We start from the raw sequence: 19,202 nt of genomic DNA, 5'->3' as shown, positions 1-19,202 counted from the left end.
GTTATCTTCCCAAGAATAATCCTGCTGGGTGCAGTACTCCAACTGAATTTATGTGTCTGTGTTGTAAATTGATGGATAATAATTATGAAATTGTGGAAAATGCTTGAACTGTCCCATGTAACAGTGAGAGTGATTTATGAAAATTTAGGTATTTCTGATAAAAGCAAATGCAGTTGAATTGCATTTTACTGACATGTGGTGTATACTTTTTATTACAGTTATTGGAAGAACTGCAGCAAATTTATTACACTGGAATAAAGGGTTAATTCCAGAGAAGATATACAACAGTAGCATAAAAAATGATATGTTGTACAGTAATACTAATTATGGACTAAAATATAATACTCAGTTCAAGTGTTAAAAACTAAACGTTTCATTGCTGTAAAATATATAGATACTTTTGTAAGGTGTTGTCCAATACATATATGAACCCAGCCATTTAATCTACTCTGAGCCGAGTTAGGAAAAAGAAGCAGAAACAGCCACAACAGTCATTTCTGAAACACTGGTTCTGTTTATTGTGTAATATTCAGGATACTGTGGCGCATGTGTTAGTGCGTCTGCTACCGACCCGGCTTCAATCTAAGGGGGAGAGAGAGGGAGAGATCATGTGATGAAGGAGTGAGTCTGACTGGCTACGTTTGGATGTGAGACGAACACACACACACACACACACACACTAGAGGCCGCACGAACGCACAGTCTTATGATCTCTGGCACGGACCCTGTAAGCGGCGTCAGGCGGCCCGACAAACAAGCACCGGGACCCGTGTGAGGGGAAGCAAAGCATCAATGCCTCCAGCTCCGTCTTCGCCTACCGGTCTGGAGCTGTTCTCGTCGTCGGGCCTCCTGCGCTGAGATAATGAAAGGATGGCGGAGCGGCGACGCGGGGACCACCTAGCGCCGACGGATGCTGCTGCAGCGCTTCGCCGCGACGAGCGGCCGGGTGGCGAACACGTCGCGATGAATTCGGCGGAGGAGCTGCCGCTGGAGGAGATCCTGAGGCTTTACAACCAGCCCATCAACGAGGAGCAGGCGTGGGCCGTGTGCTACCAGTGCTGCAGGAGGCTGGCGAGGGATCACAGGAGCTGGAGGAGCGGCTCCTCGGCCGCTGCCGGAGCGTCAGCCGCGGCGGCTCCGACGACGATCACTGGAGCCGCGGATGTTCGGATACAGAAGGATGGATCGGTGAGGGTGGAGTACCAGGGCTGTGAAGGTAAATATGAAGCTGCTCAAGTGTAGAGTGTGTGAGCCTGAAATCTAAATACATTTAGTCATTTAGAAATATTATATAGGCCCCAGCAAGCGGAACATTGATTTATTATAGTGCATTATACGTAAAATGTGCACGTGAAGGTGTGTTTTTCCTGAATTAAATCTCAGGACTCTGCGTTGTGCAGCATGTTAAACAACACACAGTAGTTGGGGCTCCATTCCTCCCGGAAACAACGCCTGCCTTCCTTTTTCACCATCATGGCTCCTCACGCTGTTGTGTTTTTCGGATCAATTTCACCATTTCCCAACCTCTGCAGCCTCAGCCGTTCAGTTTGGTTCCCTGTCAGAGCAAGTGAGACGGACAGGGGGAGAATGTTCAGGTGGTCCTGAAGCAGCTTTGCTCTATGTATGTTCAGCTGTGTACCTGTGGCATGTCGACTACAGCTGAGCCCAGAATGAATGACGGGCCATAAAAGCTGTTGGGTCATTTCAGTCTCATATAAGATAAATGATAACATCTCAGAACCCATCCTGTATTTGAGTGAGTTAGTGTGGGATGTCTTGACATGTGCTCAAACCAAACACACAGTGTCCTGTCAGACTAGAGCAGCAGGTTTATTGGCTATAATAACACTTGCAGAGCAGACTAACTAAATACCTACCCCTCTGGGTTTAATGAACACACACACACACACACACACACACACACACACACACACACACACACACACACACACACACACACACACACACACACACACACACACACACACACACTGTTGAGTCAGTGCTACAGCTTGATGCCTCGTTTAACCAGGTTTTCTGAGCCAAACCGGAGGGGCCCAGCTGTGATGGTGACGATGCTTGGTTCGTCTTGGTTTGTATAGTCAGAATGAATGGGCTATTTTTAGGATCATGGAGCCAACCATTAGACAGAGATAATCAACAGCGAGAAAGAGGGAACACAGCTAAGAACACAAGCATGTGGATTATACAAAACTGCTTCTCAGGTCCCTAATACTCTGCTCTGCGGCCACTTTGAGAATCAGACGCCTCACTATTAGTTTTGACAGATGCCAATTTACATGGTTTGGTCAATATTTTGCTTTGCGTGACCACTTTCTGCTGTTCGTACATGAGCTTAACAGACACTATCAGTGATCTAAATAATGAGATAAAGACATTTAAATAATGAAACAATCATCTGCTAAAATATCTTAGACCTCTTCAGATTCTAACTTTAGTTTCTGTTCATCTAGATTCTAGTTTTATGACTTGCATAAAAAAGCAGGACACTTTTTAAATTCATCCCATAATTAAGTATCATGAGAAAGCAGTGGTATTCAAGTCCACTGATGCAAGTTCTGGTCATGAGACGGTCAGTGTCTGACGCACAGTGGCGTTGTGTTGCTGCTTGTGACATTGTTTGTTGAGAGGCTCATGTGTTAGCGTTGATTCTAACAGGAGCTGGGCTGATGCAGCCTGGAGAAACATTAAAGTGGGTCATCTGTTTGAGGGGAGCACATTCATGCATCATGACATCCTGGAAGCAGCGTCATCACAGACAGTCACATGACGTAACCGACAAGGAAACGGAGCTTTCAGTGGAACGCTTCTGGTTTGTGTAACGTGTTTCCTCCTGCATCTTTAGTACATTCTGTCTCCATGTTTGCCTTTTGTACTTTTTATGTCATTGCTACCGACACAGCTGTTTGGGTCACAACAGCACTTCTTGACCTTTGACCTTCCTGAACCCTCTGTACAGTATGTGTGTATGTGTGTATGTGTGTACCGGCTCACATCTGCTGTTCTCTCGTTCCCTTACAGGTAAATACAGACCATGCACGACAACACAGGTGAGTCAAGTCAACTGGGACTGTATTTTATTCTACTCATTGTTACATGCAGATGTGTGATCCATATTATGTGGCTTATAATATCAAAATACCTGTAGGTGGAGGAAACAGAGAGATGCATGTATAAAAAGTGAAAAGTTGGACACAACATTTATGGAATGATTCGTTGTGATGCCGTTGCTACCAATCATACAGATACAAAAATTCAGTCCTGCAATAAAATAATGGTCAAGCAAACAGCATAAATGGTGTGATTTCCTCTTATTATTTACAGTGCTCTCCGTGGTTGGTTACATTAGGTAGCTACAGGAAGAGGAAGTCACATCTCAGAATTCCGATGACACAGTATCTGCAGGATTATTCCATGAGCAGCCTGTGTTGCATGTTTAAACCTGTCATGAGCCAAACGTGTGTGATGTCTTCATCCGGTTCCATTCTTTGACTAATCCCCTTAACAAATGAAGGGTGAGTCTGAGGTCACAGAAAGATGCTTCCAAGCAACTAAACAAATTCCAGGAAGTCTCTGCATGGTTAGTTGAACACAGCTTCGTCATCGTTAACACCCGTGGACAAAATATTGATAAATACAAATATAGATAATATAGATATGTGACTTTCAAACACCCCTCTGACATTTTGAAGGACTAGCAGACAGTAGGGAAGTTTTCCATTGTCTTCCAGGGTCATACAACTCATTAAGGCTTCCTTTGGTTGAGAAGCAGCACTACAGCCCCACAGCATTACGTCCCTACTGTTTAACTGTGGGACGGGGTTGGCTCTTTCACCAAACAGCAGATCAGGCCTTGGGACAGACCTCCACAACGCTTCAATATAGCTCATGTTTACTGGTTGACATCCCTGACTTGGCTTTCTAGGACTCCTTGAGCTTCACAATGATGTAATGTACACTGTGAAACTAGCAGCGCCACACTTCAACTCATGATGAAGCACTCATGATAATTTTTTTAAAACAATTTTGTGTTACTGACAGACCATTACTATAGTTATGTGTTGATGAATACAGCAGTACTTCAGCTGAACAAACTCCCAGCTACAGTAGATTTCCTGAGTGACTGGTGGGAGACAGCACGTGGTGAGGCCTTCCTTTGGTTGAGAGCTCTGGGAGAAATGTCAGAATAAATTAAAGACAACGGAAAACTGTCTGTTAGAAAACAAAAGGCTGTGAAACCAAGGGATTAGCTTTTCTGTCTTACTGTGTGTGTGTGTGACGTTGGACAGTGACTGAACTTTTTACTAGTTCCTAGTTCAGTGACTTCTGGAGCTGGATGGCAGATAGCAAATGGGCAGATTGTGAATACCTCAGACACACAAAAAAAGACAAACCCATTTGAGCAGCTTTGCACTAGAAGTGAGTCCTCACTGTCTGACTGGCAGCGTTTTCCTTCTGAGCTGCTCGCTGCTTGACACTGGTAAATCCTGCGATGGAGGCATTCTGCTAACACACTGTGTGGAATTAGCCCAGAGCTGAATGAACTGGAACACGTGTGTGGATGTTGTGCGCACAAGGCTTTAAGCAGCATGCGTTCCTGCTGATGATGAGGCAGTGAATGTCAGATGATGCGAACCGAGCTCTTGGCACGGCCTCCTTCAGCATAAGGCTCTTTGTCTGGACTCAAGATGGATGAAGATCACTGCAGTTTGCTTCTATTTGGTGGTTGTATATGCAGTCATTCAGATATGACATGACGTGCATTGCTTATGTGTTTCTCTTTTGTGAGAAATGTGTTGGTTGACGACTCCTAACCTGATCCCATGATGTGGCCTAACCTCAGCACTTGCCCCCCTCTTCTAACCTCAACTTTTCTCTCTTAATCTCGGGCCTTTGAAGTCTAGGAAGAGATTATATTCAGTGTTTCATATAAATACAGAACTCCCTCACTGGGTGTCTCTACTCAGCTGATATAATGTTCACTTGGTATGTGCACAACACAAGGGTTTAGCTCTTCTCCCAATGTTTTCCATGAAATAGAGGGTCGTAAGTCAGCAAAGCAAAGCGCCAACGCTCAGTCATATGACAATCAGAGGTCACGGCAGCAGAGTCACAAGAGTCTGAGAAAGGAATCTCCTGCCTGGAAAGAAAACGCGAACACACCCTTTCTTTGCTGGCATGAATGCACTTACCCAAGTTTCTTAAGCAGTGTCTGTGTGAGATCTAGATTCTCGCTCCTGCTCATCCTCACAGCTTTTTCCTTGTTGGGGTTGTGCATGCTGGACACTATCCCAGCTGTCAGTCAGAGGCGGCCACACCGGTCCTAGTCCATACAGACACACAGTGCAACCTATGGGCAGCATTCACAATTTATTCATGACTTTTATCTCCAGAGTATTTAAGTGATTGAGCTGCATTTAATGTGGGTTGTGCATAACTGTATGAGGATCACACTGTAGAGACTCATTAGTGTTAAATTCAGAAGTGAGAACCAGGAACCAGATGGTCTGGTATCATTGATATCAGCTCCAAACAATCCTTATTAAAACACACAAACATCCTTACCATTAATTCTTTAATTCCATTATCTACAGAGAACTCCAGGGGATCATTCTAACAGCTAGAGTCCTGTTTGCTTTCACCACTCTGACCTGGTTCCTGTTCCACTAATGAGGAAATATTATTGTTTTAAATCCCCTCATTTTTACGGTAATCCGCTAATCTTAGCCAGTTTGTGCTGATTCTCCATGCTCGGCTCACTGATAGATGGACAACTTGGGCTTTGGTTGGCGCCGACGTCTCGGGGAACTGGGTCTGCATGTTCTCCTCGTGTCTGCACGGGTTCCTTAGCGAGGGAACTGACCTCCTGATGCTGCACCCGCCTCCTTCTGCAGGTGGAAGTTCCACTAGAGGACAGGCCCACACACCTGAGGTGACGGTGTCAGCCTCTGCGAGCGGACGTTTGAGCCCCGACCCCATGTTTTATAACATCCAAGAGGGAACACAGCAGTCTGACGTCTGACCATTGACCCACATAGCCTTATTACATCATTTATGATGTTTCTGCCATGTTGAACGTACCTTCACAGCAATGCTCGTGATAGTATTGTAATGATTATACGCCGTTGTTATCCAGTAAAATAAGTTTTTAGGGTGATTGTGATTTAGTCCTTTTCTCTGGAAATCAAGCCGTTTGATGTTGCTCTCTCCTGTTAGGATCCTAGGTCACCTCGTCTTATGCCCCCCCACCACCACCATCCATTTTTCTCTTTTTCATCCCATCATTGTGCTCAGTCACTCGGAAACCTGGGAACCAGTAAAGCTGCTCTTTAAAGTGGACACGAGGCATGTTAGCCTCTGCTACTTTGATGTTGGGATACCGTAGCTCACAGCCACAGTTCTTATTTCCTGCACACCGTGCAGTGTGTCCAACCTTACACCTAAGTTGGATTATGGATTATGGCTACAATTTAACAGGAAAGCAACAACAAAATGAAAGTACTGTACACATAAACGCACCATGGACTGATCTGTGGACAGAGAGCAATGTGTAGAATGAGGAACAGAAAAACATTGTTATAAATTTTTTTATCATTTTGTATAAAACCAGAGAGAAAATAGGTCAAATAACCCGCATGCATGGCTTGATGTCCAGTACGTATTCCAATTATTCACCTTCTCGGGTAAACAAAAGGCGTAGGTTTACAGAAGTGCAGGGCCAAGTAATATTATTTACCTGTGATCCAAAAAATACTTTTCCAAGGCACGATATCTGAGGTGTGTGTGTGCATCATATAACACATCAGTGTCCCACACATGCACAATGCTGCATAGGATTTACTTTCTTGTCACATGACCAGTCTTTACTTTGACCACTGTGATCCATTCAGTCAGTCTCATTGTCTCACTCAGCTTCCATTTCCATCCATCGCTCTGTTTGTCACAGTGTCCTCCCTCTGTTTTATGGCCCCTCTCTCTCCTTTATAGTCTTTTCTCAGTGCACATGGCTGTGGAACAATGCCCTGTGATTTGTGCTTGCTGAGTGTATAACTAAACAAAACATCTCTTGAATTAGGCACCAGCCTAAAAGTGTAATCAAATAATTTTTCAGTGCTGCAGTCATTGTGAAAGTGTTTGTTTAGGTCCTTGTCTTAGCTGTCAATGATAAAAGGTACAGTATGTATGAAGCAGAAGATCTGGGCATCTGTCAGATGCTAATGAAAGCGTGAGCTTGCGTGTGTGAATAGTGGAGGGAGCTCTCTAGTCAAAGGTCGAGTCATGAGGTCACTGGATTACAGCTGTTAAGCTTAGGATGCCACAGAAAAAAGATGATATAACAAACAAATCTATTTTTACGCCAGGCTGAATAACAACAGAAGGAATGAAAAGGGATGCAATAATCACAATGTAGGTACAAATATAATAACACAGTATGTGATCATGTTTTTGTGGTTTCGTGTTCCCTCTCAGGTGATTGAGTCTCTGGGCATCATGATCTACAAGGCTCTGGACTACGGGCTGAAGGAGAACGAGGAGCGAGAGCTCAGTCCTCCTCTGGAGCAGCTCATCGACCTCATGACCAACATGGTGGAGGTTGAGAAGAACGCCTGCCCAGACGAGGGCTACGAGGCCACAGAGGAGGAGGACGAGGCCGAGGATGAACCCGACAGCATTGCCAGCGTCCACGGCTACAGAGACATCCTTAAAGTGGGTGCACGTTATATCGACGACCACTCGTTTGACCGCTAAAACGCTGAAAAGAGGCGAACGCTTGAGGTTGCAGGAGCCTTGAACTTTGACCTTCGACCACCAAAATTTAAATAAATTTCTCCTTGAGCCAAACTGAACCAGGTCTCAACTCACTGGGCAATGAACTGCTGATATTTTTATGCGGCCTCAGCTGCACATTATCCCGCTTACTCAAAGATGCTGTGAACCATGAGAGCCGCGTAATCGTAACCCTGAGCTGAAGGACGTGGCTCATAAAGAAATGACAAACTGTGGCTTTACTGATGCATGCACATGTCTGTTTAGTAACAGATATTAACATTAAACACAATATGGCCAGCATCAAACTATTCACTTTATATAAAGTTCCACAAAGGTTTATACTGTAAGTTCAGATCCTTGAGACTTGCTGTGGACAGGACAGGGTTAGTGAAACCCCCTCTAACTGGAGTGCAGCCTCAGCAGGCGCTCCTTCTGTCCTTCTGCTCCTCTGAGTCCTTCTGTTCCTGTCGGAGCGACAAGGACGGAGTCTGTCGTGGTTTCGGGGACGACAGCGTGTCTGACCTCAGGCAGCGCTGCTTCGTGTCTCGTGTGCAGCCGGTTGTTTACAACTGTCTGTTGTTTTGTTATACATCTTCAGTGATCCCTGATCATAATCATAATAATAAGATCAATTTATTTATAACTGTCCTGAACTAACATCATGTCCCAAACAACAGCGAGGCATTCAGGGGCTTCTTTACATAACGTGACATGATTGAACATGAGATTATTTGATCAAACAAACACATAGAATGAGTGTTGTTGCACTGAAGTCATATTTACTCTGCGGCTGTGAACCATGCACTGACTGTGCCTTGTCCCCCTCTGTCCTCCCCGTAGCTGTGCACAGCTCATCTACCCAGTGTGTCGGACGCTCCGAGCCACTACCAGGCGGTGTGTCGGGCTCTCTACACAGAAACCAGGGAGCTGCACACCTTCCTGGAGAAGATCAAGAGCGCCAAAGAGGTGGGTCCCTAGAGCCCATCACTTCATCAGGACCGAGGGCCGCTCTTTAACTGACACATGAACTGATGCTTAGGTATATTGAACAGCTGGATGCTTTAGTGCTTTAGTGGCGGTGCAGGGTTTAAAGTGCTGCTACGACCCACGTGTGTGTATATCATATTTAATGAAAGGTTACAAGGTGGCCTTTACACAGCGAGACTTCACATCAGGTGGTTTAGCTTCCTGACCTTACTGTACAGTCACACAGCTAATATACGTGCTCTCACTCTGCACTGGTGAGCACTGATGGGGCAGAGCCCTGTGGGAATAATGGCTCTTAACACTTCACACAGTTTGTGTCTCCTCGTGAATATAATGTAGCATCATTCTTACCTTGTACAGTACACCTTTTAGAGTGCATTGTCACATCATGGAGTATACAGTGTCTCTGCCTTCATCTCTACAGGAATCTAGTAAATATCTTAGATTTATGGTCTGAGGCAGTCGTGCTCTGACACCTCGCTGTCTGACAGGCTGAACACAGGCTGAACTGGGCCACTGGGAAGAAGCAGTGAGTGGTTTGTTGTGCATGTCAGACACAGACGAGCAGATCCAAAGACTTGCTGACTACTGTCTGTGCTGTTTACTGGAGCTTTTAGTGGGTTATTGGGAGTTTGTCACATTATTGCCTCCTTACTTTATTTGCATTTTGTTGTTATGTCATTAGAAAGGTGTCATTAGTAAGTCGCTGAAATATCAAAGCCGCGCTTCAATATGGATAATGAAGGATAAAGTCTGGTCCTGTTTGACCTTTTGAACCATCAGCATCAAAGTAATTAGTCTCTGCCTGATGAAAAGCCTTGAAGATGAACTGGAGAAGATGAGTCTGGAGTGACAAAGTGACTCTTTCATCTCGGATGCATTATCAACACATCTTTACCCTCCCTCAGGTCAATTTGATGAAAAGCCTTTTCATCAAGGAGACGTAGACGTCCAGGCTGCACAAAGCCACCGTCTGTCCTATAAACCCACTACCTGACCAGAGTAGGATCAAGTGCACAACTCAATTCTTTTTGGACTGTGTGTTATCCCAGGAATATTTTTGGGCTCAGATGTGGGTTGAAACATTTCCTGCGAGAAGTGTGTGCCAGTGTGTGTGTGTGTGTGTGTGTGTGTGTGTGTGTGTGTGTGTGTGTGTGTGTGTGTGTGTGTGTGTGTGTGTGTGTGTGTGTGTGTGTGTGTGTGTGCGTGTGCACGCCACCTCAGGGCTCCTTCCTGCTGTGCACTAGTGCTGCTGCCCTTTTACTGTGCACAGTGCATCTGAATGAACAGAGGGATTTTGGATTTGGGTGGTTGCGTAACGCTCCGCTGGGGGAGAGGAGACACTGATTGCAGGGTGAGGAAGGCTGAGAAAGCAGCTGCACACAGATCTTGGAGCTGCAATTAGAGAGCAAAGAACTGATCACGTTTTGTAATACTAAACAATTAGGTCAAATTTGAGTTGACCAGCTACAGTGGATCACTACAGCTTCCACTGGACGGGCTGGATGTGTACTTCTGTAACATGTAAGCGAGCACCGCCGTGATGTGTTATGTAATGCTACAGCCAGAGCACAGTGTAGTCACGGCCATCGCTCCCTGGCAGCACGATGTTGAGTGGTGATTTCCCCCGAGAGGAGGACTTATCTCTCCTGCGACGGCCTTATCACGCTCCCCAGCGCTGCACACATTCTCACACACTCTGCCTTCGATTTTGCTTCTTTCAGCATCTCACCCTCACCCTGAAAACCCTGACACCAGGGCAGTGAAAGCAAGGACAGATGCACATTAGCACCTCACACAGAGACACTCCAATGGTCTCCTGGTTCACGCAGGTGTCAGAGCCACTAGACACTGGATTCTTTATGATTTCTTTCATACAGTATTCTAAAACTATTTTTCATTCATCACCAGAACCTGCGTAAAATGGAGGAAGAGTCGTCAGAGGAGCCTGGCCGAGATCTGAATGAGCTGCAGAACGCTGACTGGGTATGAGTCTAAACTCTAAACCGGACCAGAAGCTCAGGAGAAAGAACATTAAAACAAATCAAATATATTAACATAAAGAAGTATATGTTTAAAATATATAGAAACTACATTCTCACAAACCTCCTCACTCTGTGGACACAGAAGCATTTGAGCAAAGTCGATTGCTACTGTCTGAATCAATTCGTCTTCAAAGGCTGGTGGTATTTTCCTCTCATCTTGGCCTTTGCTTCCCGTCAGGCTCGGTTCTGGGTTCAGGTGATGAGGGACCTGCGTGAGGGAGTCAAGCTGAAGAAGGTGCAGGAGCGTCAGTACAACCCTCTGCCCATCGAGTACCAGCTCACACCTTATGAGATGCTCATGGACGACATCAGGTCCAAACGCTACAAACTGCGCAAAGTCATGGTGAGAAACCAAAGGCCGAAGCAGCTGGAAGGACACTCTGCTTTGTTGAACTCTCTCTCTCTCTTAATGAATTATATGGAACCAAGTCTTTACAATTCATTAAGAGAGGTTTTTCCCATGGGTTGTTTAGTAAATAGTGCAAGTTAGAGTATAAAGCAGTTTCACATTCTGTTGTGTGGTGTCAGGTGAACGGGGACATCCCTCCCAGGTTAAAGAAGAGCGCTCATGAAGTCATCCTGGAGTTCATCAGGTCGCGGCCACCTCTCAACCCTGTGAGTCCAGCTCAAAACGAACCCCTCTACTGAGAATGATAAATTTACTCTATTAAATATAATTTGTCTGTTCTTCCTTTACGTGAATGGTTTACACACAATTACAGGGAGGCAATTTAAAGATATAATGACTTCACTGACGTCTTTTGACCTTTTGTGTCTTTTGCTTTGTGTTAAAGTCCCAGAAGCTGAGTTGGTGTTAAACAGGCCTGCTGTCTGTGCACTTGACTGTGTGTGGCCCATTTTTCTTCATCCTCACATGTTTTCTTGCTCATCATCACCTTCTAGGTGTCGGCTCGCAAGCTGAAGCCACAGACTCAGCCTCCGCCCACGCTGCACGAACGGATCCTGGAGGAGATCAAAGCAGAGAGGAAGCTGCGACCAGTGTCACCTGACGTGGTCCGCAGGGGACGGCTGGGTGAGAGGAAGCTACACAAACACACACACACACACACACACACACACACACACACACACACACACACACACACACACACACATGCAGTAACAAGCTGTGCTATTAGCGCTGGCTTATTTTACATTTATGTTGCAATTGCAATGAATGTGGATAGTGTACATACTGCAGATAACTAATAAGTGTCTGCTATTCTGCTTCTTAAACGCTTATTAATGGCTGTGTCTTATTTCAAATGCTTTTGCCTCCCATCATGAGGACTTTTACCTCAATGATGTAAAGCTAGAAAATAAGCATGTCAGAGCCGTGTATTCATTACTAGACACAAACTGTGACCTCCTCTTCATGTATTATGGCTCTGTTTACCTCTCATCAGGAACAATAACCGCCACGACTGTTTCTCATTGCAGTAATTCGCCCACTTAGCATGTCTTTCAGTTTTGACGCGTCAGGTAAAGTCTCCTTTGCTTCTTACCTGGCTTTTTTTCTGTTTTCCTGCTTGTCGTGGCTGCTCATCTGCTTTCCAAGCTCACAACACACACACACACACACACACACACACACACACACACACACACACACACAGCAGTACACTGTGTACACATTTCATGTCATGCTTCAGTGGTTGCTGATGGTTGGCCGTGTTCAGTGTGGTGACTGAGACACAGGTCAGTGGGAGGACACTGAGGCAGCTCAGAGATCATGGTATCATATGGTCTGTTGTGTTAAAATGGTCATTCTAGCATATATTTCTCTACTATTGTACTGAAATTTCCTGTTTAGGAACTGATTCGAATTCATGATTTAACTGAATAAAGGACATGCCATTAAAAGAGTTTTCCATACAACATTACTATTTCTGCACTGTAGTAAAGTGTAGAACTGAAGCATCACTGAGTGAAGCACCCATAAAATCGGTCTAACAAACTATCTGTCCAACTCAGGGTCACAGAGTTGTGTAACCGAAAAACCGAAAAATGTGCCTGCCTGCTGCACATATAGGAAAAGACATCAGCAAGAAGAGTGTCACTTTTGTTGAGTACATAATCCCTCACATACACAGCTGTGAAGTGAATCTTAAATTGGAGTGTGCAGCCAGCCATCTAATCAAGGCATGAAACGGAGCTGCACAAAGAGCGGGAGCCAGCTCTGTGTCTTCAAGAACCACCAGCTTTGGACTAAGGCCTTTTCAAAAGCCTCCATGACTTTGCAGAACTCACTTAGAGATGCAGATGGAGCAGCGTTCGGCCCAGACACTGACGCTAGAAGATGCACGGACCCTCTCAGCAGCAGCACGTTGCAATAAAAGCTGCACAACAAAGTAATGTGACAGTTTTGAGTGAGGAGACGAGGAGACACTGCTGAGGCGGACAAATCAGAATAATGCTGCGCTCCACTGTTCCTCCTACTACCGGTGTCTCATCACACATCACTCTCATTCATTCATGCTGGCAGGTAACGTGTGTGGGGGTTGGGAGGGTGGTGGAGGGCAGCTGAGGTCAATGGTTGGGACGCACACAGGGTTTAATATAGGAGACTGTTCTATTATACTCAGGTTATTTATGCAGCAGCAAATGCATATAAAAGTCATCGCAAGGCACCTTTAAATGTGGTTTAGACAGTAATAACGAAGCATCTCTGACAGGACACAACAAATAACACTGTCTAGTTAAACAGTTTAGTTCCTAGCACTAAGCATTAAGTTCACCACAGATTCCTGGTCCAGGTGAGTGGTGCCATGCTCTCGTTCTAATGATGCAGGTGTCCCCTTTTAGGTTTTGGCAAAACTCGCAGTATGCCACAGGATTTGTTCCGTACAGGATTAGGTAAAGTATGAGTACTCTTCACCCAGCGGTCCTGTCTTCCTGCCTCCCTGGCTGTGAACTAATATCTGCTCTGTCCAAATAATTCAATATTAAGGCCAAGCCAAATGACATAATGTGTGTGATTAATTCATATCACAGTAGAGAGACTGAGCCAATGAGCTCATTGCTTTTCCTACAATATAAGAAGAGACCTAAAGGATTTCTGTGTCTTTTACAGCACGTGCCTGTCTGAATCGCCCACTTTGCCTCTGGATAATTAGCAGTTTGATTCAGGTAGTTTGGAAAAAGTAGCTGGTTGGTCATGGTGGAGCGTTTTCTATCTTTTGTTAAGTAGGGCCTTTGGTTTCAAGGATTAGCCTCCCTATCTCCCTGGGGGGCTGTCAGGGATGACATTAATTGTAGGAGCTCAGAGTCTAAATGTTTCATGCAGGAGCGACCATGCTCTGTGTATAACACCAGCTTGCTTCTTTGGCTTCCTCAGACCTTAACTACCTGACCTTTCCTGATCCCTTGTCCCTTGTGATGGATCTCAAACCTTACTTTCACTTCATATTTTTAATCTAATTGCTCTTTCATGTAGCGTAATGATGAAGACAACTATTGTTTAATGGACACAACAATCCAAATACAGTATATATCCGAACAGATTGAGGATATGAGGTTTGAAATCCATCCCAAGCGTGTTTCTTCTCCTTTTCTGAATAATAATGACTCCTGTGTGGGTCTGTGCAGATGAGTTCAGTCCACGCATGGGCAGGAGGACGTCCAGCACCCTGTCTCTGAGCAACGGCTCAGCCGCTCCCAGGGCCGAACCCTCCGGGTCTCAGTCTGTGCCCCAGAGGAAGCGGCTCCTGAAGGCTCCCTGCCTGGCGGAGCTGGACAGCTCGGACTCCGACGTCAGTAGGGGCTGGTTGACTCACTCGCGACTTGTGATCTATTCCTCGAATAAGCTTTTTAAATGTTCCATATGTTCAGGATGAGGTTGTTGGGCACAGATCAGCCAGCAGCTCCAGCGTGGCTACGTCTCTGATGGATGACACGTCCCCAGAATCTGCCGTGGGGAAGAAAAGTGAGTGAGGAATCTGTTGGACGTCACAGCATCATTGGTCCAAACGTTTCAGCGCAGCCTCTAATGACTCCTGGGACTTAACCCATCATCAGATGCTCCTGGTTAACCTGCCTTTCTTTCATTCATGTTTTCTGTCCTGTGGCTATGAATACTAGCTCCCCCCATGTTCCTGCCAATCTCCTCTACACCTCAGCCAGAGAGGCGCAAGACCCCCCAGCGGAGACACTCTATCGAGAAGGAGACCCCGACGAACGTCCGACAGTTTCAGCCGCCCTCCAAAAAGAGTTCAAAGTCTCTGGTGAGTCGTGTTCTCCACTTGCTTCTTCCTGGACTATGTTTCCTTCTATGTTCTGTCACCGGCTCCGCTGTGCAAATCCACACATGCACACATTAACCCTTTTCTGTTCAGGTTGACGTCTTAGCTTTAATTTACTCCTGGATCCCCTTCCACCCACCCCTCCACCCCTCTCCCACCCTTCTACACCCATTGCTGACTTCCCACCCTGTCGAGGTGCTGGTTTTGGGGTTGATGGAGTCAGTTTGTGTTCTGTGCAGAGGAATGTACACCAGTGGGAGGCAGTCGGTCCAGGTCTGCTGGTCTCCCTCAGCCTTCACTGATGAAATAACCATAGAGGTTCATTCTATCCTGAGCTTCCTCTACTAGTCACCATGTCTCCAACAGTAGAGCAACTATAGAGACCAGTAACAGTGACTTCAGTGCTTCTGATCCTTAACACTGCATCATATGTAGCTGCAGCTAAACAACAGTAACACAATGTAATAGAATAAAGTAATATAAAGGAAGGAAGGAAAGAAGAAAGGAAAGGAATGGACGCGCTTTGTGTAATTGATATTTTCTAACCAATCATTATTCTAAACTACTTGAACAAAGCAGAACAAGTGCATGAGACGTTCACATGCCTTGCTTACTGCTGTAAATATCGACCCACCCGTTGTTTACACATCGTGACTGAGCTTTCTACATCTCAAATGCTGGCTGGCCCCACACACGCTGCTCTGATAGGTGCAGCACAGAGGGACCAGTGTTTGTGCACTGAATGATGAACACTGAGTCCTGTGTGTGTGTGTGTGTGTGTGTGTGTGTGTGTGTGTGTGTGTGTGTGTGTGTGTGTGTGTGTGTGTGTGTTTGTGTGTTCCAGGAGGAGTTCTGTTTCCCCGTGGAGTGTCTGTCTCTCACGGTGGAGGAGGTGATGCACATCAGACAGGTGCTTGTTAAGGCCGAGCTGGAGAAGTTCCAGCAGTACAAAGACATCTACAATGCCATGAAGAAGGGAAAGGTAACATTGGTATTACAATGAACTACTTATTCCAGCAGTCTGGGTTACACCCTTTATTTTCTAATCTAATGTTTTGTTCATCATTTCTTGCAGCTTTGTTTCTGTTGCCGAACCAAGAGGTTTTCTTTTTTCACGTGGTCCTACATCTGCCAGTTCTGCAAAAAGTAAACAATTTTAAATTATAATCTTTGTCTGTATCTTGTGTGAATTTATAAATATATACGTATAAATTCTTTCATTTACCACTTCCTCTTTGCTACTTACAGACAAGTGTGTTCTCAGTGCTGCAAAAAGGTAAGTCTAGGATGGCCTTTGCAACCACTGTCACAGTGTCATCAGCAGCAGTTAGCTTAATATGGTTTCATTATTCCCCTCATTTAAACTTAAACCCGTCTGTCTCTACCAGATGCGGCTGCCGTCCAAACCTTATTCCAGTTTGCCCATTTACTCAATTGGTTCGACCAAGACTCTGCCCAGGGAGAGGGTAAGTGCCATGCTTGCTGTAGGACAAGGGCTGTCTGTGGATGGCGAGCCAGGGCCTTCAGTGGTGGGAGGGGCCGCGGCGCCCCCCGCGGTGAAAGCGGCAACAACAGAAGCATCTAAAGGAACTGGAAAAGCTTCAGCAGGGGCAACTGGTGCTAAATCGGATAAATCGTCCAGCAGCCCACAGCGCCACGGCGTCCACAAGACCATGTCCAAGTGAGAGCTACTGTTTTATTCCATTATTCAGACACACAATCATCAGCACACCAACACTGACATCTAGTGGATTCAATGCACATTGCATCACTGTAAGTATACTGTACAATACACTATTACAGATCATGACATTTGATTGATTTAGGTCCTGCTGCTTAAAGGCACGGGTTGTGACATTTCTTTTGTTCTTAGGTTTTCAAAGCACGGCTCCTTGAAGTCTCACGAGGAGCTGGAGCTTCCCCCGGAGCTGACGGAGGATTGGGCCAGCATGGAGGTGTGCGTGGACTGCAAGAAGTTCATCTCCGACATTATCGCCTCCAGCAAGCACAGTCTGTCGCTGGCCAACAAGCGAGCTCGCTTAAAACGCAAGACCCAGTCCTTCTACCTGTCCTCCCCCAAAGGGAGGGAGGAGTACCGGCCCTCGGAACGAACAATCAACGAGATCTGACACCGCCTCCGGCTGCTTCCAGCTTCAGTGGCACAAGTCTGAATTGTCTGGATGTCATGGTGCCGTACGTGTGTACCGTCAGAACGCGGGGCTGAGCCGGACCGCGATGCTCGGCTGTTTGTTCTTTCGTGTGCAGATAAAAATCCTCCAGATAACAGCATATTGTGTTTTTTTTAATCATACCATTGAGCATCCCTTAAACTCTGGCCTCAGACTTTTGACCAAGAAGACGAGGACAGGGCCTCAAAGTGGACAGAGCTTCCTCCTCTCTGATGGCACAACAATAGGGTCCACGTTCCACTCAATAAGCACAAAATAGAAGAAGGACAGGTTGTTTTCCTGCAGGAGACGCTTGGAGGCAGAGAAACCATGTTGTAATTCATAAAGCAGGAGCGACACTCAATGAAACAGGAACTTTTTGTATGGGCTAAATTTACTTTTTTACATATATGTATACAGTAAATGATTGTTTGATAATAAGTTGTCCATGGTTTTCATGTGTTGTTTTGCCAAGCTTCAACTACAAACAGCAACAAACTGTTGTTTCCTCATATGTGTTTCATATCACATAGAGAATACATCATTTATGCAGATTTAGTGCCAAATAGGAACTTCTTCCTCATGTTAGTGTCACCCAAAGGAAGAACCCATCAGTGTCTGAACTCAATTCACAACAATTGAAAATGAAACATTTAAATGGGAATATGTGATATGTGATATCAAATCTGTCCTATCTCCAGCGCTCAGGGGCATTAATTAGGTGAATAATTAAAGCTCAGCGCATCTTCTTCACCAGTATAGTTTGGTCGTTTGATTGTCCAGTGATTAAATATTTTTGAGTCCAACAAATACTAATAAATCGGGTTCAGGCCGTCTATAGTACACCCACTCCCATTCTGTGATATCTTATGCGCTATACAGGGTTATGTTATACTGTAACAATGTCTGTCTCAAGTGCAGTTTGAGTTTGAAAATCTCCCTTAAAAGGTGACTTCACTGAGTTTTAGCTTGAAATATATTTTTAGCTTCTTGTTGAAGAGCTCCCCTGGGAAAATCCAACTACCTGCATGTGGAGGTTGAAGTCTTGGTCAACACGTTCCTCCAGGACTTGTTCCCACTCTTTGAAAAGATATCATCAGTTTGCTCCTTTAGCAAAAAACAAGGAAGACAGAGTTTATTTTATTACTGGTCATATGCATGTACTCCTTTAAGTAAAAAGAAGAAGCTGTACATCAGGGAAGTTTCACTTTAAGGACAGAAGACATTACACGTATACTCAACAGCTTCTCACAAATCACACTTAAAGCAGACTGTATACTGTATATGTGGAACGAGCAAAATCTCTTTTCTTGTCATTGGTTTATTTTGGATTCGTTCTTGTTCAGATGTGGATAAAACAGGAATAGAAACATCACCCACAGTAGCATGTGGAATGTTTTTAATCATTTACATAAAACATATTCTTATAGACAAGCAGAAATACGGGTGGTCTGGACAGCTGTTTAATTCTTTGTCACAATCCCCATCATTCCTTTCTGCCTTAAAAATGCCTTTTTATTGTCACAATCATATATTGGACAGTCAACTACTGCTACTGTACATACTTTGTTTGTAATGGTGTGTGTAGATAGCATGTGTGCTGCACTGACGACACCCTGCACAGTGACAGAGCTGCAGGGCCGTGGGAGAGAAGCTCACAGTGGGACTGACGGCATCGTGCATGCAGTACAGTGTAGCTTGTACTTTCAGTCTGTTTTACCTTTGTGCTGTAACTCCCTGCAGAGAGTGCAACAAGTGTTGACTGCAACAATAAACTAATGCAATATCAGATCTGCGTCGTTGTAGATTTTATCGTTAAACAGTTAATGGGTTTAAAACCCACAACAAAGTATTCATCTGCAGAACCCACACATTCTTCTGACCTGGAACATCTAGAAAACCATGCATTTCACACAATGTCAGGAACTGTTAATTTGCAGAAATTAGGTATTAGCAGCTCAAATGGTTGG

The 19,202-nt window shown here is 45.1% G+C and overlaps 1 protein-coding gene across 4 annotated transcripts; it reads left to right on the top strand.

Annotated features, from left to right (window-relative positions):
• The first annotated feature begins 611 nt into the window (after nucleotides 1-611).
• On the top strand, nucleotides 612-19,021 carry spire1b (spire-type actin nucleation factor 1b). Of its 4 annotated transcripts, XM_029129365.3 has the most exons (18): nucleotides 612-1,216; nucleotides 3,043-3,071; nucleotides 7,492-7,728; nucleotides 8,632-8,757; nucleotides 10,690-10,764; nucleotides 11,002-11,166; nucleotides 11,352-11,438; nucleotides 11,727-11,856; nucleotides 13,629-13,679; nucleotides 14,412-14,575; nucleotides 14,655-14,748; nucleotides 14,904-15,046; nucleotides 15,158-15,337; nucleotides 15,909-16,046; nucleotides 16,140-16,210; nucleotides 16,313-16,340; nucleotides 16,453-16,745; nucleotides 16,938-19,021. In XM_029129365.3, the coding sequence occupies exons 1-18, from the start codon at nucleotides 871-873 to the stop codon at nucleotides 17,191-17,193; spliced, it is 2,613 nt and encodes an 870-aa protein (XP_028985198.1). In that variant the 5' UTR covers nucleotides 612-870; the 3' UTR covers nucleotides 17,194-19,021. The 4 variants fall into 4 exon arrangements, with proteins under 4 accessions (XP_028985198.1, XP_028985195.1, XP_028985196.1 ...); XM_029129362.3 differs by lacking the exon at nucleotides 15,158-15,337 and having other exon boundaries at nucleotides 615-1,216; XM_029129363.3 differs by lacking the exons at nucleotides 13,629-13,679; nucleotides 15,158-15,337 and adding an exon at nucleotides 12,264-12,305 and having other exon boundaries at nucleotides 616-1,216.
• Nucleotides 19,022-19,202: the final 181 nt, after the last annotated feature.

Source organism: Betta splendens, chromosome 16 (genome assembly GCF_900634795.4).
Source record: "Betta splendens chromosome 16, fBetSpl5.4, whole genome shotgun sequence".
NCBI classification, from domain to species: Eukaryota; Metazoa; Chordata; class Actinopteri; order Anabantiformes; family Osphronemidae; genus Betta; species Betta splendens.
The sequence above is the reverse complement of the archived record's forward strand: the minus strand, read 5'-3'. Positions and strand labels throughout refer to the sequence as shown.

What these genes read in the sequence shown, in the direction of transcription:
- spire1b (XM_029129365.3), top strand. Translation starts at nt 871, where the DNA reads ATGGCGGAGCGGCGACGCGGGGACCACCTAGCGCCGACGGATGCTGCT. An exon ending in GTGGGAGGCAGTCGGTCCAG is followed by an intron (nt 15,338 to 15,908) that starts GTCTGCTGGTCT and finishes TGTGTGTTCCAG; the next exon opens with GAGGAGTTCTGTTTCCCCGT. An exon ending in ATGCCATGAAGAAGGGAAAG is followed by an intron (nt 16,047 to 16,139) that starts GTAACATTGGTA and finishes CATTTCTTGCAG; the next exon opens with CTTTGTTTCTGTTGCCGAAC.